Raw genomic sequence first — 17,409 nt, forward strand, 5'->3', positions numbered from 1 at the left:
TCCCGGGTCTTCCTCAGGAACAGGTCGCCGGGCACCAGCTTCTCGGCCATCTTCCCACCCAGCTTGGCTTAGGGCTCCGCCGCCTCCTGTGACAGCCCTGGGAGGACAAGGACACACGGGAGTGGAGGAAAAGCGCTGAAAGGGGGTGCACAGCCCCTCGCCCTCTCTGGCTCGGCCAGCCAGGAGGTGCAATCCTGGAAATCGGGAGAGACGGTGCTTCCTCGCCCAGGAATGCTGCTCAGGGTGGCTTCCTTGCAGACAAAGTTTTCCTTCCTTGCCTTTTTTCGATGTCCCAACTTTTCCTCACCCTGCCTGGCATCCCAACACCATCCCTCACTCCGCCGTGGGAGGCGGCGGCCACCCCGTGCCCTGGCACTGGGGTGCACCTCCCTTGCCGCAGCCTGCGCCAGCCCCCCCCTCCGGTGCCCATCCCCAGGGTGCTGGGCTGCCCTCAGTGGCCGGGCGTGGGGGGAGAGGGGGGTCTCCATGAAAAGCAGCAGCTGCCTCCCGCCATCCGCCTTGCTCCGGCAGCCGGGAAGGGCTGGGAACATCTCCCGGCGCCGCGCCGGTGGCTCGCCGGTCCCAAGCAGGTGGCTGCGGATGGGGGGGGCGCGGGGCCCCCCGCATGCGGGGGAAGCCGCCTCCCCACGGCATCCCTGCCCACCCCGGGGCTGCGGGCGGCCGGGGGGGACACCTACCTGGGCGAGCGAGCCTGGCCGGCTGCAGGGCTGCCGTCTCCGGGCCGGTGTGGCGGGGGGCACCCCACGGCGCCGTGCCCGGCCCCACGCGGCTCCCGCGGGCCGGCTCCGCCGCCCGCCCCGCGGCTGCCGGCAAACGTGCTGCCGTCTCCCCGCGCAGCAACAAGCGTTTCGGGGCGGGTGCGGGGGGGGGGGGGGGAAGCGAGGGCACCGCAGCGCTGCCGTCCCCCCCCTCCCCCGGGCGCAGCCCCCCCCCCCCCGCTGCGGGCCTCGCACCCCCCCTCCAACCTCAGGCTGCCGGGTGCCGGGTCTCCGCCGAGCATCCCGCAGCACGCCCGGGAGGGGGGAGGCGGAGCGGGCCCCCCCCGCGCACACACCTTGCACACCCCGAGCCGCCGCCGCCGCTTGTGCAAGGTCGCTCTTCCTCCGGCCCCCGCCCGCCGCCCCGCAGCCCCCCCGGCCCCGCAGCGCGGCCCCGCCGGGATGTGCCTCTGCAGGCAGCGCCGGCCCTGCCCTGCGCCGCAAGCCCCGGCCTGCTCCGGCGCGGCGGGCGCTGCTGCGCGGCGGCACGGGCGGCCCACGCACGGCCCCGAGCACGCGGGCACGGGCGGGCGCCCGCGCGGGCAGGGGCGAGCACCCGCACCGCCGCCGTGCACAGACGCGTGCAGCGCCCGGGCGGGCGCTCCCCGGCGTGGGCGAGCAAAGCACCGCTGCCCTGCGCGGACAGGTGCCCCGCTCACGCGGGCGCGGGCGGGCACACGCACCACCACCGCGCACAGGCGTGTGCACCATCCACGCGGGCGCGGGCGGGCACACGCACCACCACCGCGCACAGGCGTGTGCACCATCCACGCGGGCGCGGGCGGGCACACGCACATGCACGGGCATGAGCGAGCACACGCACGGCTGCCGTGGCCATACGTGTGAACACAGCCACACATGCGCATCCCAGGCATGGGGAAAGCATGTGCACCGCACCCACACACGTCTGTGTGCACAGGCACGGGTGAGCACATGCACCGCCGCTGTGCACATACGTGTGCACCACCCACAAGGGCGAGAGCATGCACATGGATGGCATGGGCGAGCACACACGCTGCGGCCATGCACATACGTGTGCACACACCCATGCATGCATAGGCACGCACAGCTCAGGCATGGGCGAGCACATGCAGCACCTCCACGCGACTGTATGTGCATATGGCCACACACGCATCGGCATGCACAGACACGGGTAAGCACACGCACTGACACCTCTACACACTTACTTATACGCACACTCACACGTGCACACAAGCTACGTGAGCCGGCAACGTGCGCTCGCAGCCCAGCCAGCCGCGTCCTGGGTGCATCCCCCGCAGCGTGGGCAGCGGGGCGAGGGAGGGGATTCTGCCCCTCTGCTCCCTCTGGGGAGACCCCCCGGAGCCCTGCGTCCAGCTCGGGGGTCCCAGCACAAGGAGGACATGGAGCTGTTGCAGCGGGGCCAGAGGAGGCCACGGAAATGGTCTGGGGGCTGGAACCCCTCTGCTAGGAAGAAAGGCTGAGAGAGACGGGGTTGTTCAGCCCGGAGAAGTGAAGGCTCCCGGGAGACTTTATTGTGGCATTTCAATCTATAAAGGGGGCTCCTAAGAAAGATGAGGACAGACTTCTTACCAAGGCCTGTAGCGACAGGACGAGGGGCAACGGTTTTAAACTGAACGAGGGTAGGTTTAGGTTGGATATAAGGAAGAAATGCTTTACGATGAGGGTGGTGAGGCGCTGGAGCAGGTTGCCCAGAGAAGCTGTGGATGCCCCATCCCTGGAAGTGTTCAAGGTCAGGTTGGATGGAGCTTTGGGCAACTGCATCTACTGAAAGGTGTCCCTGCCCACGGCAGGGGGGTTGGACTAGAAGGTCCCTCCCAACCCAAACCATTCTGTGATTCTACAGTGCACATGCATGCAAACACCCCACAAAGGTGTATTTGTGTAGGAACATGCTCCAAAGCATGCCTATGGAGCTCACACGCACGTGTGCACGCGTGGGGGTGTGCCCCCAAACACACCACTGGGAGGGAGAGAGGGTCTGGCCCCGCTTTCTGCCCCACTTTCCACCCCACAGTGTGCACAGGGCCCCAGCCCCACAGTGTGGGGTGCCCAGCCCTCACCCACTGCTGCCCTGGGACCCCCATGCTGGCAGCTGGCCCGGCCCACACAGGAGTCCCACATCCCCCCAAACCGCAGATCACCCCGATGGGCCATGCCCAGGGGCAGGGGGCCTGGGGCTCCCTTGTGCCCCCCCCTTGTGCATGGCTTTGCCCTTTGGCTGTGATAAGCAGGGGGGCAGGGGGGGCGGCTGCGGGGTTCGGACCTCCGTGTTTTGGGACTCCCCATTTCCCATGCGGGGCAGGGGGCTGGTGGGGGGGCTTGGCTCTCATTGAAGCACCACTGCCCACCACATCCTCATCCTCCCCCACGTCCTGGTCCATCAGGACCAGAGGTGCGGGGTATGGGGGGACGGACTGGCGATCTGCAAAATGGAGAGATTATAGTGACAGGGAGGCAGACAGCAGGGCCAGGGGCTGCCCCAGCATGTCTGGATCCTGTCTGCACCTCCGGGAGACCCAGCAGCCCTGCATGCTACAATGCAGGGTCCTGCTGGCCTACAGCTCCCCTGGGGTCCCACGCAGGGATCCCCAGGACCCCCCACCTCATGGCCACATCCAGCGCAGGCACTGAGGGCCCCAGTACCCAGCAGCCCAGCCATGCCCCCCGTGCCCTGGGTTCATGGTCCTGCCTGGCAGCAGTGGGAGCCGCATGGAGGGGCAAGCAGGTCTCAAACGGGCGATGGGGCACAGACACCTGCATGCATCCCTCTTCCCGTGTGCCTGTGGTTATCTGTACACATGGGCTTGCACAAGTGGCCCTGCCCATGCACACATACACACACTCACCCACATGTGCATGCATTCACCCATATGTGCTTAGCTGCCTATGCATTTGCTCACCTGTGTGTGCATGCATTCACATGTGCACATCACACATACGTGGACACATTCACCCACATGTGTGTTTACCTGCACGTGCAGTCACTCACCGCTGGTGCTCGTGCTCCCCGGCACGGGGCTGTGCTCCTCCCTGTGCACATGTGCTCACACGCGCGGTGCGTACTGACCTGTGTGTGCATGTGTGCTCACACGCATGTGCATGCATTCACCTGTGTCTGCGTGTATTCACCTGAGCGCACTGACGTGTGTGTGCCTGTATTCCCCCATGCAGCCACGTGCTCACGCTCAGCGTGCTTTCAGCCATTCATCTACATGCTCCCATGTGCGTGCATGCATTTATCCCGGTGTGTGCTCACATGCGCTCGGGCACACTCACCCCTGTGCACATGGGCTCACCCTCACATGCACGGCCTCACACGCAAGCATCCTCCCGTGTTTCCGTGCCAACGTGCGTGGGCATACGCTCCAACACATGTGCATGCACTCTCTGATGCGCGCCCGCGCCCGCCCCCACGGGCGTGTGCTAACGCACACCTGCACTCCTATGTGTGTGCGTGCGCACGCGCCCACGCCCGTGTGCGTGTGCTCACACGCGGGTGCTGGTGCCATCCAGCGGCCAGCGCCGCCCTTGCAGCGCGGCTGCCCCGGCCCTGCCCGGGTCGTGGGGCTGCCAGGCGTGGGCAGGGGGCCCGCGCTGCCCCTGCACGGGGAGGGGGGGCCAGGCCCCGCTCCGCGGTGCCCGGCTGGCACGCAGGGGCCCCGGGGAAGGCACTTGGCCAACCAGGGAACAGTGGCCGCACCCACCCGCACCACCCTGCCGTGCTGGGGTGAACCAGGGCACCCCAGAGCCGGCTCGGCAGCAGCAGCACCGTGCCACCTCCCTGGCACTGCCACCCCCCCTGGGCCGCCCCCTCCCCGGTGCCACCCTAAACGTTCTGGCAGCGATGCTGTGGCTGAGTGCCAGGTACAACGCTACAAGCGTCACTCAAACGCCGTGCCCCCTCCATGTGCACCTGGGGAGGGGTCCAGGCACTGCCCCCTGCCCAGACCCAGTCTGGTGGCACTGGGTGCAGAGGACTCACCTGCCCACGGCTGCACCCCAGGTGCCTGCAGTGCTATGGGGGAATTTGGGTCCCAAGAGCTTGCCAGGGCTTGGCTCACCCCAGCTGGAGCACTCCCCCCACGGCGGGCACTCACCAGTCCCGGTGCTGCTGGCTGGGGATGCAGGGACAAACCACACGAGACACAACTCGGAAAGTCGTGCAGCAGCTGCTGCAGCTTTAGTGTGAGAGAGGCACAATGGCACGCAGCAAGGCACAGGCACCGGCACCCTCCCCCGGCACAGCGACCTGCTGAGGGCTGCTGGTCCCCCCTGCGAGCAGCATGTCCCACAGCTCCCAGTGGGTGCAGTCTTTGGTCCCAGCAGTGTCCCCGGGCAGGCACGGGGGGTGGCTGAGACGGGGGGCATGCAGGGGACCCCGCTCCTGCCAGGCACCGTCCCAGGGTAGGGCCAGGTAGGTGTGGGGTGTAGTGTTCAATAGGCGGGGGGGGGGGGGGGGGGGGCAGCCACGCAGGGGGGCTGCTGCAGGTGCCAAGCAGGCAGGCATGGGTGCTGCCTGCACCCTGGAGCTGGGCTGCCCAGCTGTGGCCACCCCCAAAAGGGGTGAGGCCCACCCTGCCTCCCCAAAACGCTTCCCCCCACACATGCCAAGCTGCTGCCAGTTGCATGAAACTCCTGTGCAAAATCAGCATCGAGGCACCTGCCTGTCCCGTGGGAACAGACAGACAGCAGCGAGGCGCTGGGGTGACCCAGGGTGAGGTCTAAGTGCTATTTGGGGCTGCTGCAGCACAGAGGAGGGGGACAGGTGCCCTGTTTCATCCTTATCGTTTTTTTCCTCTATTAATCCCTCCTGGTGCAGGGGCAGAGACTGGGTGATGCCCATGCCCACAGCACTGGTGGCAGGGGGCACCTGCAGCCCCCGGTCTACTGCTCCCAGCACCCCATCCCCTGGCAGGGCACCATCCCAGCGGCACCCACCAAAGTGTTCCCCGGGAGAGGGGTGCACAGCACCCACCAGCACCCGCCTCGGGTCCCCACGGTGCCTCAGGACAGCAGGGAACGGGTTAAGGACCTGCTGGCCAGGGCCATTGTTTCGGACACAATGGAGAGGAAGAGGATGCCGGGGGCGAAATTCCTCCGCTCCCACCGGACAGATGGACAGAGCTGGACAAACAGACACGACGGAGGGCAAGGATGGTTTAACCCTTCCAGGCACTGTGTGGGGATGCCCTGGGGCAGCCGAAGGGGGTGTTTAAGGCACATGGTGCAGCACCAGCTGCGGGACAGGCACTGGTGCTCAGGACAAGGTGGAGGGACCCCCGCAGGCACAGAAAGACCTGGGGGAGAGCGGAGATGGCAGGATTCGTCCATCTGGTCCCGCTGGGCCACAGGGTGCTGGGTGGCCATAGGGCCCAGGGCAGCTCTGTGGCATGACCCCCACTGCCAGTGCCTGTACTGGCACTCCTTCCCCTGCTCGGTAAACCAGAAAAATAAATAAAAGGCAGGGGCTGCACAGATGGATGGATGCAGGGAGAGCCCCTGAGGGGCCAGATCTGCTTTGGCAGCAAGCTGGGGCCACAGCCAGGGTCCCAGGGAGAGGCTGGGCAGGGGGCTAGCAGCCCTTGGGGGCCTGGCCGAGGCTCTCACGCAGGCAGCGGAGCTGCTCCTGGCCCAGCTTGATCTTCTCCTCCAGCTCCCGCTGCTCAGCGATGAGGGCTGACTTCATCTTGATGAAGTGCTGGTAGTCCTGGAGGTGCTCGGCGGGCAGGTACCGCGCCACCATGGCGCCCACCGCCTCCTCCCGCCGCCCCACGTGCTCCTTCAGCTCCTTGGCATCCTCCAGCTGCGCTGCCAGCAGCCGCTGCTTCTCCCGCAGGGCCACCTGCGGGTGAGACGGGCAGCGTTGGTGGGGGGTCCCGCGCCCCAACGCTGTGCGGGTGCCACTGTGCCCCATGCCCACCTTGTCCTCGGCGGAGGCGTGTGGCCCCAGGCTGCCCAGGGCGGTCTCCACCCGGGCCAGGCGCCCCGAGAGGGAGAGCAGGAGGTTGACCACCTTGTCCAGGTCACCCACGAAGAGGCGGTACTTTTCAAATTCCCCCGGCGTGCAGAGGGCTTGCAGGCGGGCAGCCACATCCTCGCCCAGCGCCCCATTGGCGCTGATGTCCTCCTGCAGCCCCCGCTGTGCCTCCTGCAGCACCGCCAGCTTGCGGCTCAGGCTCTCGATCAGCTGCAGCTGCCGGAGGGAAGGGGTCAGGGGCAACTGGGGACACCCCCTGTTGGGACTGGAGGACTGGCACACGGGTGCAGGTGTGCCACGCTGCACTGGACTCCACAAACCATGAGCATCTTGCGATGCCCCAGGTTCCCATGAGCTACTGGCAATGCCCCCAGTCCCTGCAAGCATCTAGCAATGTCTCAAACCCCATGAGCATACAGCAATGCCCCCAGTTCCTGTGAGCACCCAGTGATGCCCCCAGTCCCCGCAAGCACCCAGCGATGCCCCTGGTACCTGAGAGCATCCAGCAATGTCCCAGTCCCTGCAAGCACTGAGCAATGCCCCTGGTCCCTGCGAGCATCTGGTGATGCCCCTGCTCCCCATGAGCATCTGGTGATGCTCCCAGGCCCCACAAGCACCTGACAACGCCTGTGGTCCTCGCAGAGATCAGGCAATGTCCCAGCCCCTGTGAGCATCCAGCAATGCCCCTGGTCCCTGTGAGCACCCAGCGATGTCCCTGGTCCCCATGAGCATCCGGCAATGCCCCCAGTTCCCGCGAGCGACCAATGATGCCCCGGTCCCCATGAGCATCCGGCAATGCCCCTGGTCCCTGCCAGCACCTGGCCAATGGCAGTGGGGAACCCTGGGGGCACCGTCCCCAGCAGTGCCTGCTTTACCTTCTTCTCCACCAGTTTGTGGTCCACCTCCTCCTCCTCGTCCTCCGAGCTTCCCTCCACCACCTCTGGCAGCTCCTTCACCTTGCCGAGCGGCTCAGCTTTGGCTGCTGCCATGCCGTAATACGCCGGGTAGGAGGTAGAGCTGGCAGTACTACCGGGGGGCGGCGAGATGGGCTCAAAGCCCTGCCTGCAGAGACAGGGGCTCAGCGCCGGGGGTGGCGGGGTGCAGCCTGTGCTCGGCAGGGTGCCCGGTGCCACGCCAGCCCTACCTGTCCTGTGCCAGGGCCTCCAGCCGCCAGTCCTGCTGGAAACGCTCCCGCCAGGCCTGCCGCTCCCCTGCCACCTGCAGCTCACCCATCACCTCAGTGGCGGTGCCAAGGGGGGCCGACGGGGCCAGGATGCCAGCCAGGGAGTGGTCCCTGCCCGACACGTCCCACAGCAGCTCCTCTGAGTCCACGCGGCAGGGCTTGGGCCGGTCCCCCTGGCAGCTCACCTCCTCCGCTGCTCCGGGGCTGAGCTTGGGTGCCTCCAGGATGGTGGGGCCGGGACCACCATGTAGGGGGAGGGAGCACTCACCCACCCCACAGGGACCGACCCAGCCCCGCTCCTGGTTCCGGCCGAGCCTTTGGGGCTGCTCCTCCATCTCCCAGGGGTGCTTTGCCTTTGGCCGCTCCTCCCCGGCACCTGCCGCCCTGTCGACACCCACCCAGGGGCACCCACGTCAGCTTCCTTGCCCGCTCATGGGGGACTGGGACATGCAGGGCCAGGCCAACCCCAGGGAAAGAGGTCAGGGACACCCCCCACCCCGAGAAAACTCTGCAGCCCGCCCCAAGGGGTGGATTAGGATGCACCAATGCAGGGTTCAAAGGGCCACATGGCCCCAAAAGCCACCCCGTGCCCAGGCTGTGCCCACAGCCCCGCTCCCACCCCCACACCGCGACGGCACTTGCCTGCAAATCTCAGCATTGCCAACATCGGGCTCGGGCGTCCTGCGGAGCAATCCGGGGGGCTCAGGTCGGGGCCAGGCACCTGGCGGGGCAGGGGGGCGAGCGGCGTGCCCCCGGGACCGGCCCCCCTGCTCCCCGGTGAGGCTCTGCGACCGCTCACGCACAGCCTCAGCAATGCTGCGGGTTGGCACCGGGGCAGTGGTGAATGCAGAGCTGTGCCCAGAACCATCTGGCAGGCGCTGCCCAGAACCATCTGGCAGGCGCTGGGATGTCCGGCGCTGCCTGTACTTCTCCCAGTTGGGGGGAGGCGGTCGGGGAGGTGGGGGGCCCTTCTTTTTGGGGATGCCGGGGGGGTCCAGCTTGGCACGGAGAAGATCCCTCTGGTTGCAGCCCCGGGGGCTGGCAGGCTCCAGGTTGAGGTGGCTCTCAGAGAAGGCTCTGCCCCGCAGTGGGCGGTGCAGGGGGTCCGGGGGGCTCTCCGGGGAGCAGGCCAGGCGGTTGCCATCCCATGAGAGGTCGTGCGTGGACGTGGCCCGGTAGCAGGGTGGCCACTCCGGCTCAGCAGACTCAAAGCAGGGGCGGAAGGGGCCGAGCCTCGGGAAGCCCAGTTGGTAGCGGGAGAGCTCGCTGAGGAGAGAAGGGGGCATGCATCCCCCCAGACGGTCACCCCCCCTGGCAGCTCATGCCCACCCCTGCCTCAGTTTCCCCAGCTGGAGTCACCCAGACCTGCTGGCAGGGGAAGCCCACACTCTCCCAGTGCTCCTTGCGCTGGGCACAGCCCCTCGGAGATGCCCCCAGCCCCCTGGGGATGGGTAAGGAGGGACCAACCCCCCCATGGGCACCTCCCTGCATACCTGGGCCCTGCTTGCCCAAGGCAGCATGCACCCCGCTTCACAGGGCACAGCACGGCTGTGGCTGGGGTGTTAAGGGAAGTGCTTTGCACATCACCAGCCAAAATCACGGCGGTCCCCACCGAGTGGCATGCACACCTCGGCACCCTGTTGGCACCACCACTGGCCCATGGGTCACCCAGCATGGGCTCACCTGATGGACTGGCTAGCTTTCCTGGTTATTGCCGGCGGTTCCCACTCATCCAGAGGAAATTCCTGCACAGGGCAAGGAAAGGGAGTGTGAAAGCAGGGTCAGCATCCCTCCCCAGCACCCAGGCTCCCCAGCAAACCCCCACCCATCCATCCAGGCTGCTCCCCAACACAGTCCCGTGGGGCTCACTCACCGGGGCGAAAGCTCTCCGGGGGGGCCAGGCATCACTCTCCTCCCTCCCGGAGCGGGGGGCCGGGCAGCAGCAGTCGGGGCAGCGTCCCCAGGGCTGCGGGTGGCAACGGCAGGCATGGCCGCGGGGCAGCGGCGGGGGGCACGGGTCTCCCCCGCAGTAGCGGCAGGGCTCGGGGCGCAGGGGACCCCCGTAAGGGTAGGAGAGGCCCCGCAGGTACTCCAGCTCCACCGGCCTCCCCAGCGGCTTGTAGCAGGGGGGCTGCTCCCGGCAGCACTCGGCGTAGGGGCTGGCGGAGCCGGGGCGGCCGGGCGAGGGGGAGCCATAGGGCTGGTCCACGGGCAGGCGGTGGGCGTCCCGGCGCTCGGGGCCGGGGGGCTGGAAGGCACCAGCATCACCCGCCGGGGGCTTGCCGTGCCGGGGCGGCGCCGGCCGGCTGCTCTCCTCAAAGAACCGGCGGCGGTCGGCGAAGGGCAGGAGGATGGCCTCGTCCCCGCCCTGCGGCGGCGAGCTGGGGGCCGCCGGCCCCCGCCCGTAGCCCTCCAGCTCGCCGGGGCTGGGCGAGCGCTGCCGCTGCAGCTTGCGCTCCGGGGACCAGCGCCAGCGGCCCCGGCCCATCGGCACCACCCGCTCAGGGGACGGGGGCCCTTTGGGGACCGGCAGCGGGTCAGGGGTGGGGATGCCCCGGTCCCCGGAGCGGCCGGGCTTCCTGCCCTCCTCGCTCGGCGCGGGGCTCAGCCGCTCGGCCGGGGCGCGGGGTGCCTCCACCGGCACGTTGCCCTCGGGGGGCTCGTCCGCCTCCTCCACTGGCTCCTCGCCGGGCGGCGGGGCGCTGGGACCCCGGCTCTTCTGCAGCTGGGCCTTGCGCCGCTGGATCTCGTTGCGCAGGCTGGTGGCGAAGCGGTCGCTGCGGCGGCGCATCTGAGCGGAGCGGTGGGGAGGACCCCCAGCTCGCCGGCCCCCCACCCGGCTCTCCTCCTCGGCCGGCCCCTCGGTGCTGTGCGCCAGGCTGGCCCCCCGCCCGTCCTGCCCGCAGGCTTGCTGCGGCTCGGGGCAGCAGCGGCAGGGTGGCAGGCGGCGGCACGGCTCCGGGCAGAGCAGGGGGTCCTGGCCAGCCCCCACAGCCCCCGGCTGGCTGCCCTCGGGGTGCAGCGGGGAAAGGGTCCAGCGGTGCCCATCAGGGGCCGGCGAGGCTCGCCCACTGCTGGTGCCCACCTTGAGGGAGCGGAGCTGGGAGGCCAGCAGCTGCTCGGGAGCACTGTGTCGGTGTGGCACGTGGCCCTTGAGGGGGGAGAGCAACAGGTTGTCACCCGCCACCGTGGCATCCGGCACTCGGTGCACGCTGCCATCCGGGTACAGCCGGTCGCCAGGCTCCGCACTCTGCCCCAGGAATGGCTCAGCCGGGCACCGGTCCGGGTGGGAGCTCAGCATGTAATACTGGTCAGCAGAGAGACGGTCCTTCGTGGGGTACGGCGCCGGCGTCCTCCCGCCCGCTGCCTCTGCCTCCCCGTCCCGCTGGCAGAGGAAGGTGTCAGAGATCCACCGGCCCTTGGCATGCAGCATGTCTGCTGACACTGATGCCCGCCGCCTGTCCCCTCTGCCGGCTGGGGCTGCCCGCAGGCTGTCCCTCCTGACAGGGGGCTGGGGGGGCACGGGGGCCCGCCAGGCCTCGGGGTGCTGGCTGGCAGGCAGCTCAGCCCCCGTGGTCAGGTAGCGCCCGTCGGGCAGCTTGCAGGGGCCCTGGAGGCCGGAGTCGACGGAGGCAGCCTCCTCAGGGCGGAGGGAGAGGGCACAGTCAGAGGCGATGGAGCTGGCAGAGAAGGAGCTGTAGGCAGAGTCCCGCTTGCTGTGGTACATGCCCTGGTCAACGGGTGAGGGGTCCCCTTCATAGTACGCCTGGCTGGGCTGGTCCAGGCTCTCCATGCTCCCGATGGAGCTGCTCCGGTCGGTGCTGCAGTGCCGGGACAGCGGGTTCCACTGCAGGGACAGCTCGCTGCCGCCCGGCCCCACACCGGTGTTAGGGGCGCCTGCCACCCCCCACCCAGCTCCCCACCAGTCCCTCCAATGGGCACGAGATCCCGGGGAGCCAACACCCCACCACCACATACACCACCCCCCCCAGGACAGGGGGACACAGGCTGGTGCAGCCCCAACCTGCCCTTCACCCCCAGGTTTGGGGGCAGCACCAAGGCTGCCTTGATGCCGGCAGGGGGAGAGGGCAAGGGGACACAGGGCGTGCGTGGCTGCGGCCACTTGGGACCTGCCCGCTCTGGCAGGGGGGCTCTGGGACTCGGCAGCTCCTGGCCGGCTCTGGTGGAGCCACCGCCCCTTCCTGCCGGGAACCAGTGAGTAAACAGGCAGGGGAAAGGGCAGCGCGGCAGCAGGACATGGGGGGATGCCTGACAGCGGCATGGGGCAAGCAAGCGAGCACCCACTCTGCACCCCCACCCCGACCCAAGCGGGTGCCCCATCCGCCCCTCCCCTTGCGCAGTCCCATGGGTGCCCCCGGGGGTGGGTCGGGGGTCTTACCTGACATCACACCCCGAGGGCCAGGAGAGGCTGAAGGCGTCAGCGGGGCAGTGCATGGCGGGGGCGTCGGGGCGGCTTTCGGCGAGCTTGGCCACGTGCCAGGAATGGGGCCGGAGGACGGGCACGCTCCTCCTGCCAAGAGCAACAGCAGGAGAGGACAAGAATGGGGAGGAAGCCGGGCTGAGGAACCGGGGCTGAAGTCACTTCCTACGGGGCTTCCTGTCCCCCCCAGGCCAGCGCCCGCCTGAGGGGGACAGCGGCAAGGAGGGTCCAGCCCTGCCAGCAGCCGGCACTGGGCAGGGGGATCCCACAGTTCCCCCCCACTGCCAGGGCTCCCCTGCCTGCAGCGTCCCTGCTGCCAGCATCAACAGGGGACTGAGGACGTGGCCCCAGCGCAGTCCATAGGCAATGCCCCGGCAGGGCGAGGGTCCCTGCTGCAACTGGACCGGCTCCGAGGGCACACCAAGGGACCCTGGGGCCACATCAATGTCTCTACTGCAAGCCTGACCTTCTCCCCTTGTTCCTCGGTCCCTCAGCATCTGCAGCAAGCACCAGCCACATCACGTCCCCGGGGACAGGTCCTGTGCCAGGCCCCGTCCCACTCCCTGTGTCAGGCAGCCGTGGCGGTCTCCAGTCCCCCCCAGCGCACGCAGGCAGTGATGTCCAGTGCCACCGCACAGACATGTGGGCAGATGCCACCTCCTGTTCCCCCCAAGTGCCCGGTGCTGCCCCAGCATCTGCCGGGTGGGCAGGGAGGGTGGCAGGGATGAGCTGCGGGGTCAACACAGGGGTCCCTCCCCCCCCAGAGTCCCCAAACTCACCATGGATAATGCTGAGCCCCGGCACAGCCCCGTGGCACCCCCTGCCCCGTGGGCAGTGCCCTGTGCCGCCCCAGCCCCTGGGTGCCGCTGGAGCTGGAGCCCAGTCAGGATGCAGCCGGGGAGTGGATGCGGGCTGGGGGGGAGGCACTGCACAGCCCTGCCTCTCCTTCCTTTCCCAGGCAGGCAGCAGGCAGGCAGGCAGGCAGGAAGGGAGGGAGAGGAGCGGCCACGCTCGAGGATACCGCCCAGCAAGGGGGTGGCGAGCCCGCCGAACTGCCCTGGCTCTGCTGGCGGCACACAGGGCTGGGGAACCCCCACCCACCATGGGGTGCTGGCAGCCATGGTGGGGCTGCCCCCCATCCCATCCCAGCACGGGGCACCTCCAGGCTGGAGACAGGGGCACCGCCAGGCTCCCGCCAGTCCCCCAGGCAGGCGATGCACCCTGTCCTCGGCACTACCGCCCCCCCCGTACCCCCACCCGCAGCACTGCCAACCTGCGGACGATCATCTTCAGGGTGCGGTAGGAGCCCTTGATGAGGATCAGGGCCTCCTGGCGCGACCCGTACAGCGGCGTCCCGCTGATGTTCACCAGCTCGTCGCCCGGCTGCAGCTGGCGGGACAGCGCAGCCTTGCCCCCGTCCTCCACCTGGGTGACAGAGAGGGGCGTCAGGGGGGGAACAGCCCCCCAGAACACCCCACAGGGTGTGCTGCTGCTGCTGGGTGCCAGGGGAGAAAGAGGCTTCAGAAAGGGGGTGCCTGCGCCCCAGGCACTGTGGAGGGATCTGCAGTGCCGGGCTCTCCCCCTGCCCCAGTCACATGAATTTCTGAGCAAGGAAAGGGCATCGAGGAGGGGGGGAGAAGAAAAATGTCCCGTCCCAGCAGATTCCCCCGCGGGCGCGGGCAGCACAAGGGCCCTTTGTCCGGCACGGATGCCAGCCCCCTGCCGCTGCTCCCAGCCCCACGTCGGCCCTGCCTGGGCACCCGTGGTTATTTCGATGCCTGAAGGATTCCATCATGCCGTGTGCGACCAGGGGAACCAACAGCAGGGCAAATGCCGAGCTATGCCTGGCACATGCCTACCCTATCCTGGCATCCACAGCCAAACTGAGCCTGGTACCCCCTAACACCATGGCTTGGAGGACACAGGGCCACGGTGCTGCCAGCACAGAGGGGCCCCAGCCCATCCCCTCTGCCCCAACAGGTAGGTGCAGCGCGGGCAGCCCTGGGATGGACAGTGCCCAGCCGGGGCAGGCAGAGCGCCCGGTGCTGGCACTTACTTCTGCTCACCCTGCTGCTCCCGATGGCCAGGGATCGCCATGCCCAGCCCTTCACACTGCTGGGCTGGCAAGTGAGCCCAGCTGCTGGGCTGCGTGGCGGCAGTGGCACCGGCACCGGGCATGCAGGCGCATGGGGCAGGACCTGGGGTGCCCTGTGCCCCCATGCCTGGCATGGATGTGGAGCCTGACCTGGCCGGACCCTACAGCTGCCGGCAGGATGATGGGCAGAGCTGGCCTGGCTCCATGCCGGGACTCCTGCGTCCACCCTGCCCATGGGCTCCTCACCCTGCCCTGCCGCTCCCGGCCCGGCAGAGAAACGAGCTCTGCCCGCAGCGCCGTCTCCGTAGCCCAGCCTGGGCGGCAGCCAGGCCCCAGTGCCGGGGGGCACCCGTGGCTCCCCAGCAGGCTGGCCACCGTGCACGTGCCCTTGGGCGCCCCTTCCCAGCCGTGGTCCCAGGCAGGGCTCAGGGAGCACCCCCCTGCCTGTGGGAGACATGGCACCTGGGGAGCCAGACAGGGGCAGCCAGGCCTCCTGCCCACCCCGGCACTGCCCCATGGCTCTGCCTGGCACGGCTGTGCTCAACGCCCCACAGCTCTCCCATTTTTTCAGGGACCTGGGAATTGCAATGCCATGCCAAAGCTGGGCACAGCTGCCCTCCCACCCAGGAGTCAGCAGTGGGGCTGCCTTCCTGGCATGGGGCCCCAGCTGCCTGCAAGGGCTCCCAGTCCCACCATGCACTCACTGGAGCACCCAGGTTTAACCCCTGCCACGCTGCTGCCCACCACGGGCAGCTCCAGCAGAGAAGGCAGGCAGGGCAGGCTGCACCTTCACCCCAGTCCTCTGCCCAGCCACGTGCCCACCCTGTCCTGCCACAGCCACAGGGCTGAGTCAGTGGTGACGGGTCCTGTCGCACCCCCCCGCCCGGTGCAGGACATCACCAGGGCTGCACCCGCGTCTGGGCCACCACGTGTGCCAGGACAGACACGGCTCAGCCCTGGCATCGCTCACCAGGAGCTAAATCTGACACAAACTGCCCCTTGTTCTGCCTTCGCCACCAGTGAACTCAGTGCTGGCAGCCAAACCCTGCCGCCTGCTGTCCTGCCTGGCCAGGCCAGTCCCAGGCACTTCCCTGACACCACCCCTGGTGTTCACTCTGGGCCCTAATGGTGGGCACCAACTGGCTCACAGGAATATCTGCCTGCCCCAGGAGAGACTCGTCTTAGGAGTCACAGCCACGGCAGTGCCCGAGCTGACCTCCCTTCTTGCCCCTGACGTTCCCAGGGGCCCTGTGCCGGGGGGCACTCAGCAGCCCCACGGAGCCCACACCAGCCCCACCGTGGGACCCTGCCACAGGAAGAGATCTCAGCCGGACCGGGCTCAGAGGCCAAACTGTCTCACTGAGTGCTGGGACCCCCTTCCCCTTACCGGCGCGGGGCCTGGGGCCCCCCAAACCGCAGGAGGGGTCTGCTCCCTCCCCGCACAGGCCGGCACGCACACACCTCGGCCAGCCGCGGCGGAGCGGGCGCCCCGGGGGACCCTCCCCTGAATGCACAGAGCACTGGAACAAGCCCCCTTTGTCTGCAGAGCACACGCGGCAGCAGCGGCCCAGCCGGGGGAGCGCGGGGGCCGGCACCCCCGGCCCACAAGGACCCCCCCCCCATTCTGAGCAGCGGTGGGGATCGTCCCCCGGCCCCCCTGCTCCCCCCTCCAGCAGCCGGCGGACCCGTCGGGACCCACAGCCCCGAGGCCCGGCAGCGAGTCGGGGGGCGGGCAGCGGCCGCCTCGGCCCCCAGCAGGGCCCCAGCTCCCGCCCGCCGGCGGTGCCACCCCAGGGCGCAGAGCAGGGACCGGAGCCACTTTTCCAGCTCCCCCAGCCAGACCATGCTGCCCGCGTCCCGGCGCAGGGCGGGGAGGGCTGGCCCCGGGGGGGGCAGCCAGCCCGGCTCGGGGCGGGGAGGCAGCCCCGGGGCCGCGGCACAGCCCGGCCCGCCAGCACCCCGGCCCGGCAGGACGGTGGCACCAGGCGGGCAGGCAGCCAAACCGCCCGGTGACAGGGGCTTGGCCGGGCTCCGCGGGGGGACGGGGCGCTGGGGCACCCCCGGCTGCTGCCCGGTTCCCAGCGGGTTTCCCGGGGGGCGATGCCCCGGCGAGGCCACGGGAGTCGGTGACCCCCTGCGCGGCGGGACGTCGCGGCCGTGGGGCCCCACCCTCGCTCCCCCCGCTCCCGGCTGCGGAAGGGACCCGGGCGGCCGGGTCCTGCGCCTCCGCCGCTCGGCACCGCACCCCGACACCAGCCCCCTGCCCCGGGCGCGGCCCTGCCCAAGCGTTTCGGGGTGCCGGGACGGGGCGGACCCCCGTGCCCCCCACCGCGGTCCCCAACGTCCCCGCAGAGCCCGATCCCGGGGGTGCCCATGGGCGCCGCGCCCACGGGTGGGCACACGAAGGGGGGCTGCCCCCCCCGCCGGCCGCGCCCCGCGGGACGGGGACGGGGGGGGCGCGGGGGCCGCCCCCGCCGCCAGCCCAACGGATGTGCCGGAGGAATTTCTTCCTGCCGCCGGGCCTGGGCTGTCCCTCCGCCCCCTCGGCCCCCACGGTCCCCGCTCCCACTCTCCCCCGCGGCTCGGGGTGGCGGGTCGCGGGGGGACGTGGGTGCGGGTCACGGCCACGGCCCCGTCCCGCCGCGCCGGGACACGCGATCTCACGGCCGGGGCTCCCCGCGCCCCCGGCGCCGCCGCGCACCGGGCGTCCGCCGCCCTCCCGCGCCCCGCCGCGGGTCGGAGGCTCCTCGCGGGGGGATGCCGCGGAGCCCACGCGGGACCGCGTCCGGCGGCGCCTACCTTGGAGACGATGAGGGGCTCGCCGTGCTCCAGCCCGCCGCGCAGCGTGAAGCCCCAGGGCGCGCCCCCCTGCAGCTGCACATGCATGTACTGGGGGGCGCCGGGCCGGCCCTCGGCCCGCTCCATGGCCGC

General features: G+C 69.6%; 1 protein-coding gene across 3 annotated transcripts; it reads right to left on the reverse strand.

Annotated features, from left to right (window-relative positions):
- Window positions 1–4,979: 4,979 nt before the first annotated feature.
- SHROOM4 (shroom family member 4) lies at window positions 4,980–17,409 on the reverse strand. Of its 3 annotated transcripts, none has more exons than XM_082323671.1 (10): window positions 17,278–17,409; window positions 13,657–13,808; window positions 12,342–12,473; window positions 9,816–11,763; window positions 9,626–9,687; window positions 8,585–9,208; window positions 7,904–8,326; window positions 7,635–7,821; window positions 6,703–6,975; window positions 4,980–6,624 (listed from the first exon to the last, which is right to left on the reverse strand). In XM_082323671.1, the coding sequence occupies exons 1-10, from the start codon at window positions 17,401–17,403 to the stop codon at window positions 6,355–6,357; spliced, it is 4,197 nt and encodes a 1,398-aa protein (XP_082179797.1). In that variant the 5' UTR covers window positions 17,404–17,409; the 3' UTR covers window positions 4,980–6,354. The 3 variants fall into 3 exon arrangements, with proteins under 3 accessions (XP_082179797.1, XP_082179796.1, XP_082179798.1); XM_082323670.1 differs by having other exon boundaries at window positions 9,816–11,805; XM_082323672.1 differs by lacking the exons at window positions 13,657–13,808; window positions 17,278–17,409 and adding an exon at window positions 13,163–13,293 and having other exon boundaries at window positions 9,816–11,805.

The sequence above is a fragment of the Platalea leucorodia genome (genome assembly GCF_965183815.1).
Source record: "Platalea leucorodia genome assembly, chromosome: 10".
In the NCBI taxonomy this organism is placed as follows: domain Eukaryota; kingdom Metazoa; phylum Chordata; class Aves; order Pelecaniformes; family Threskiornithidae; genus Platalea; species Platalea leucorodia.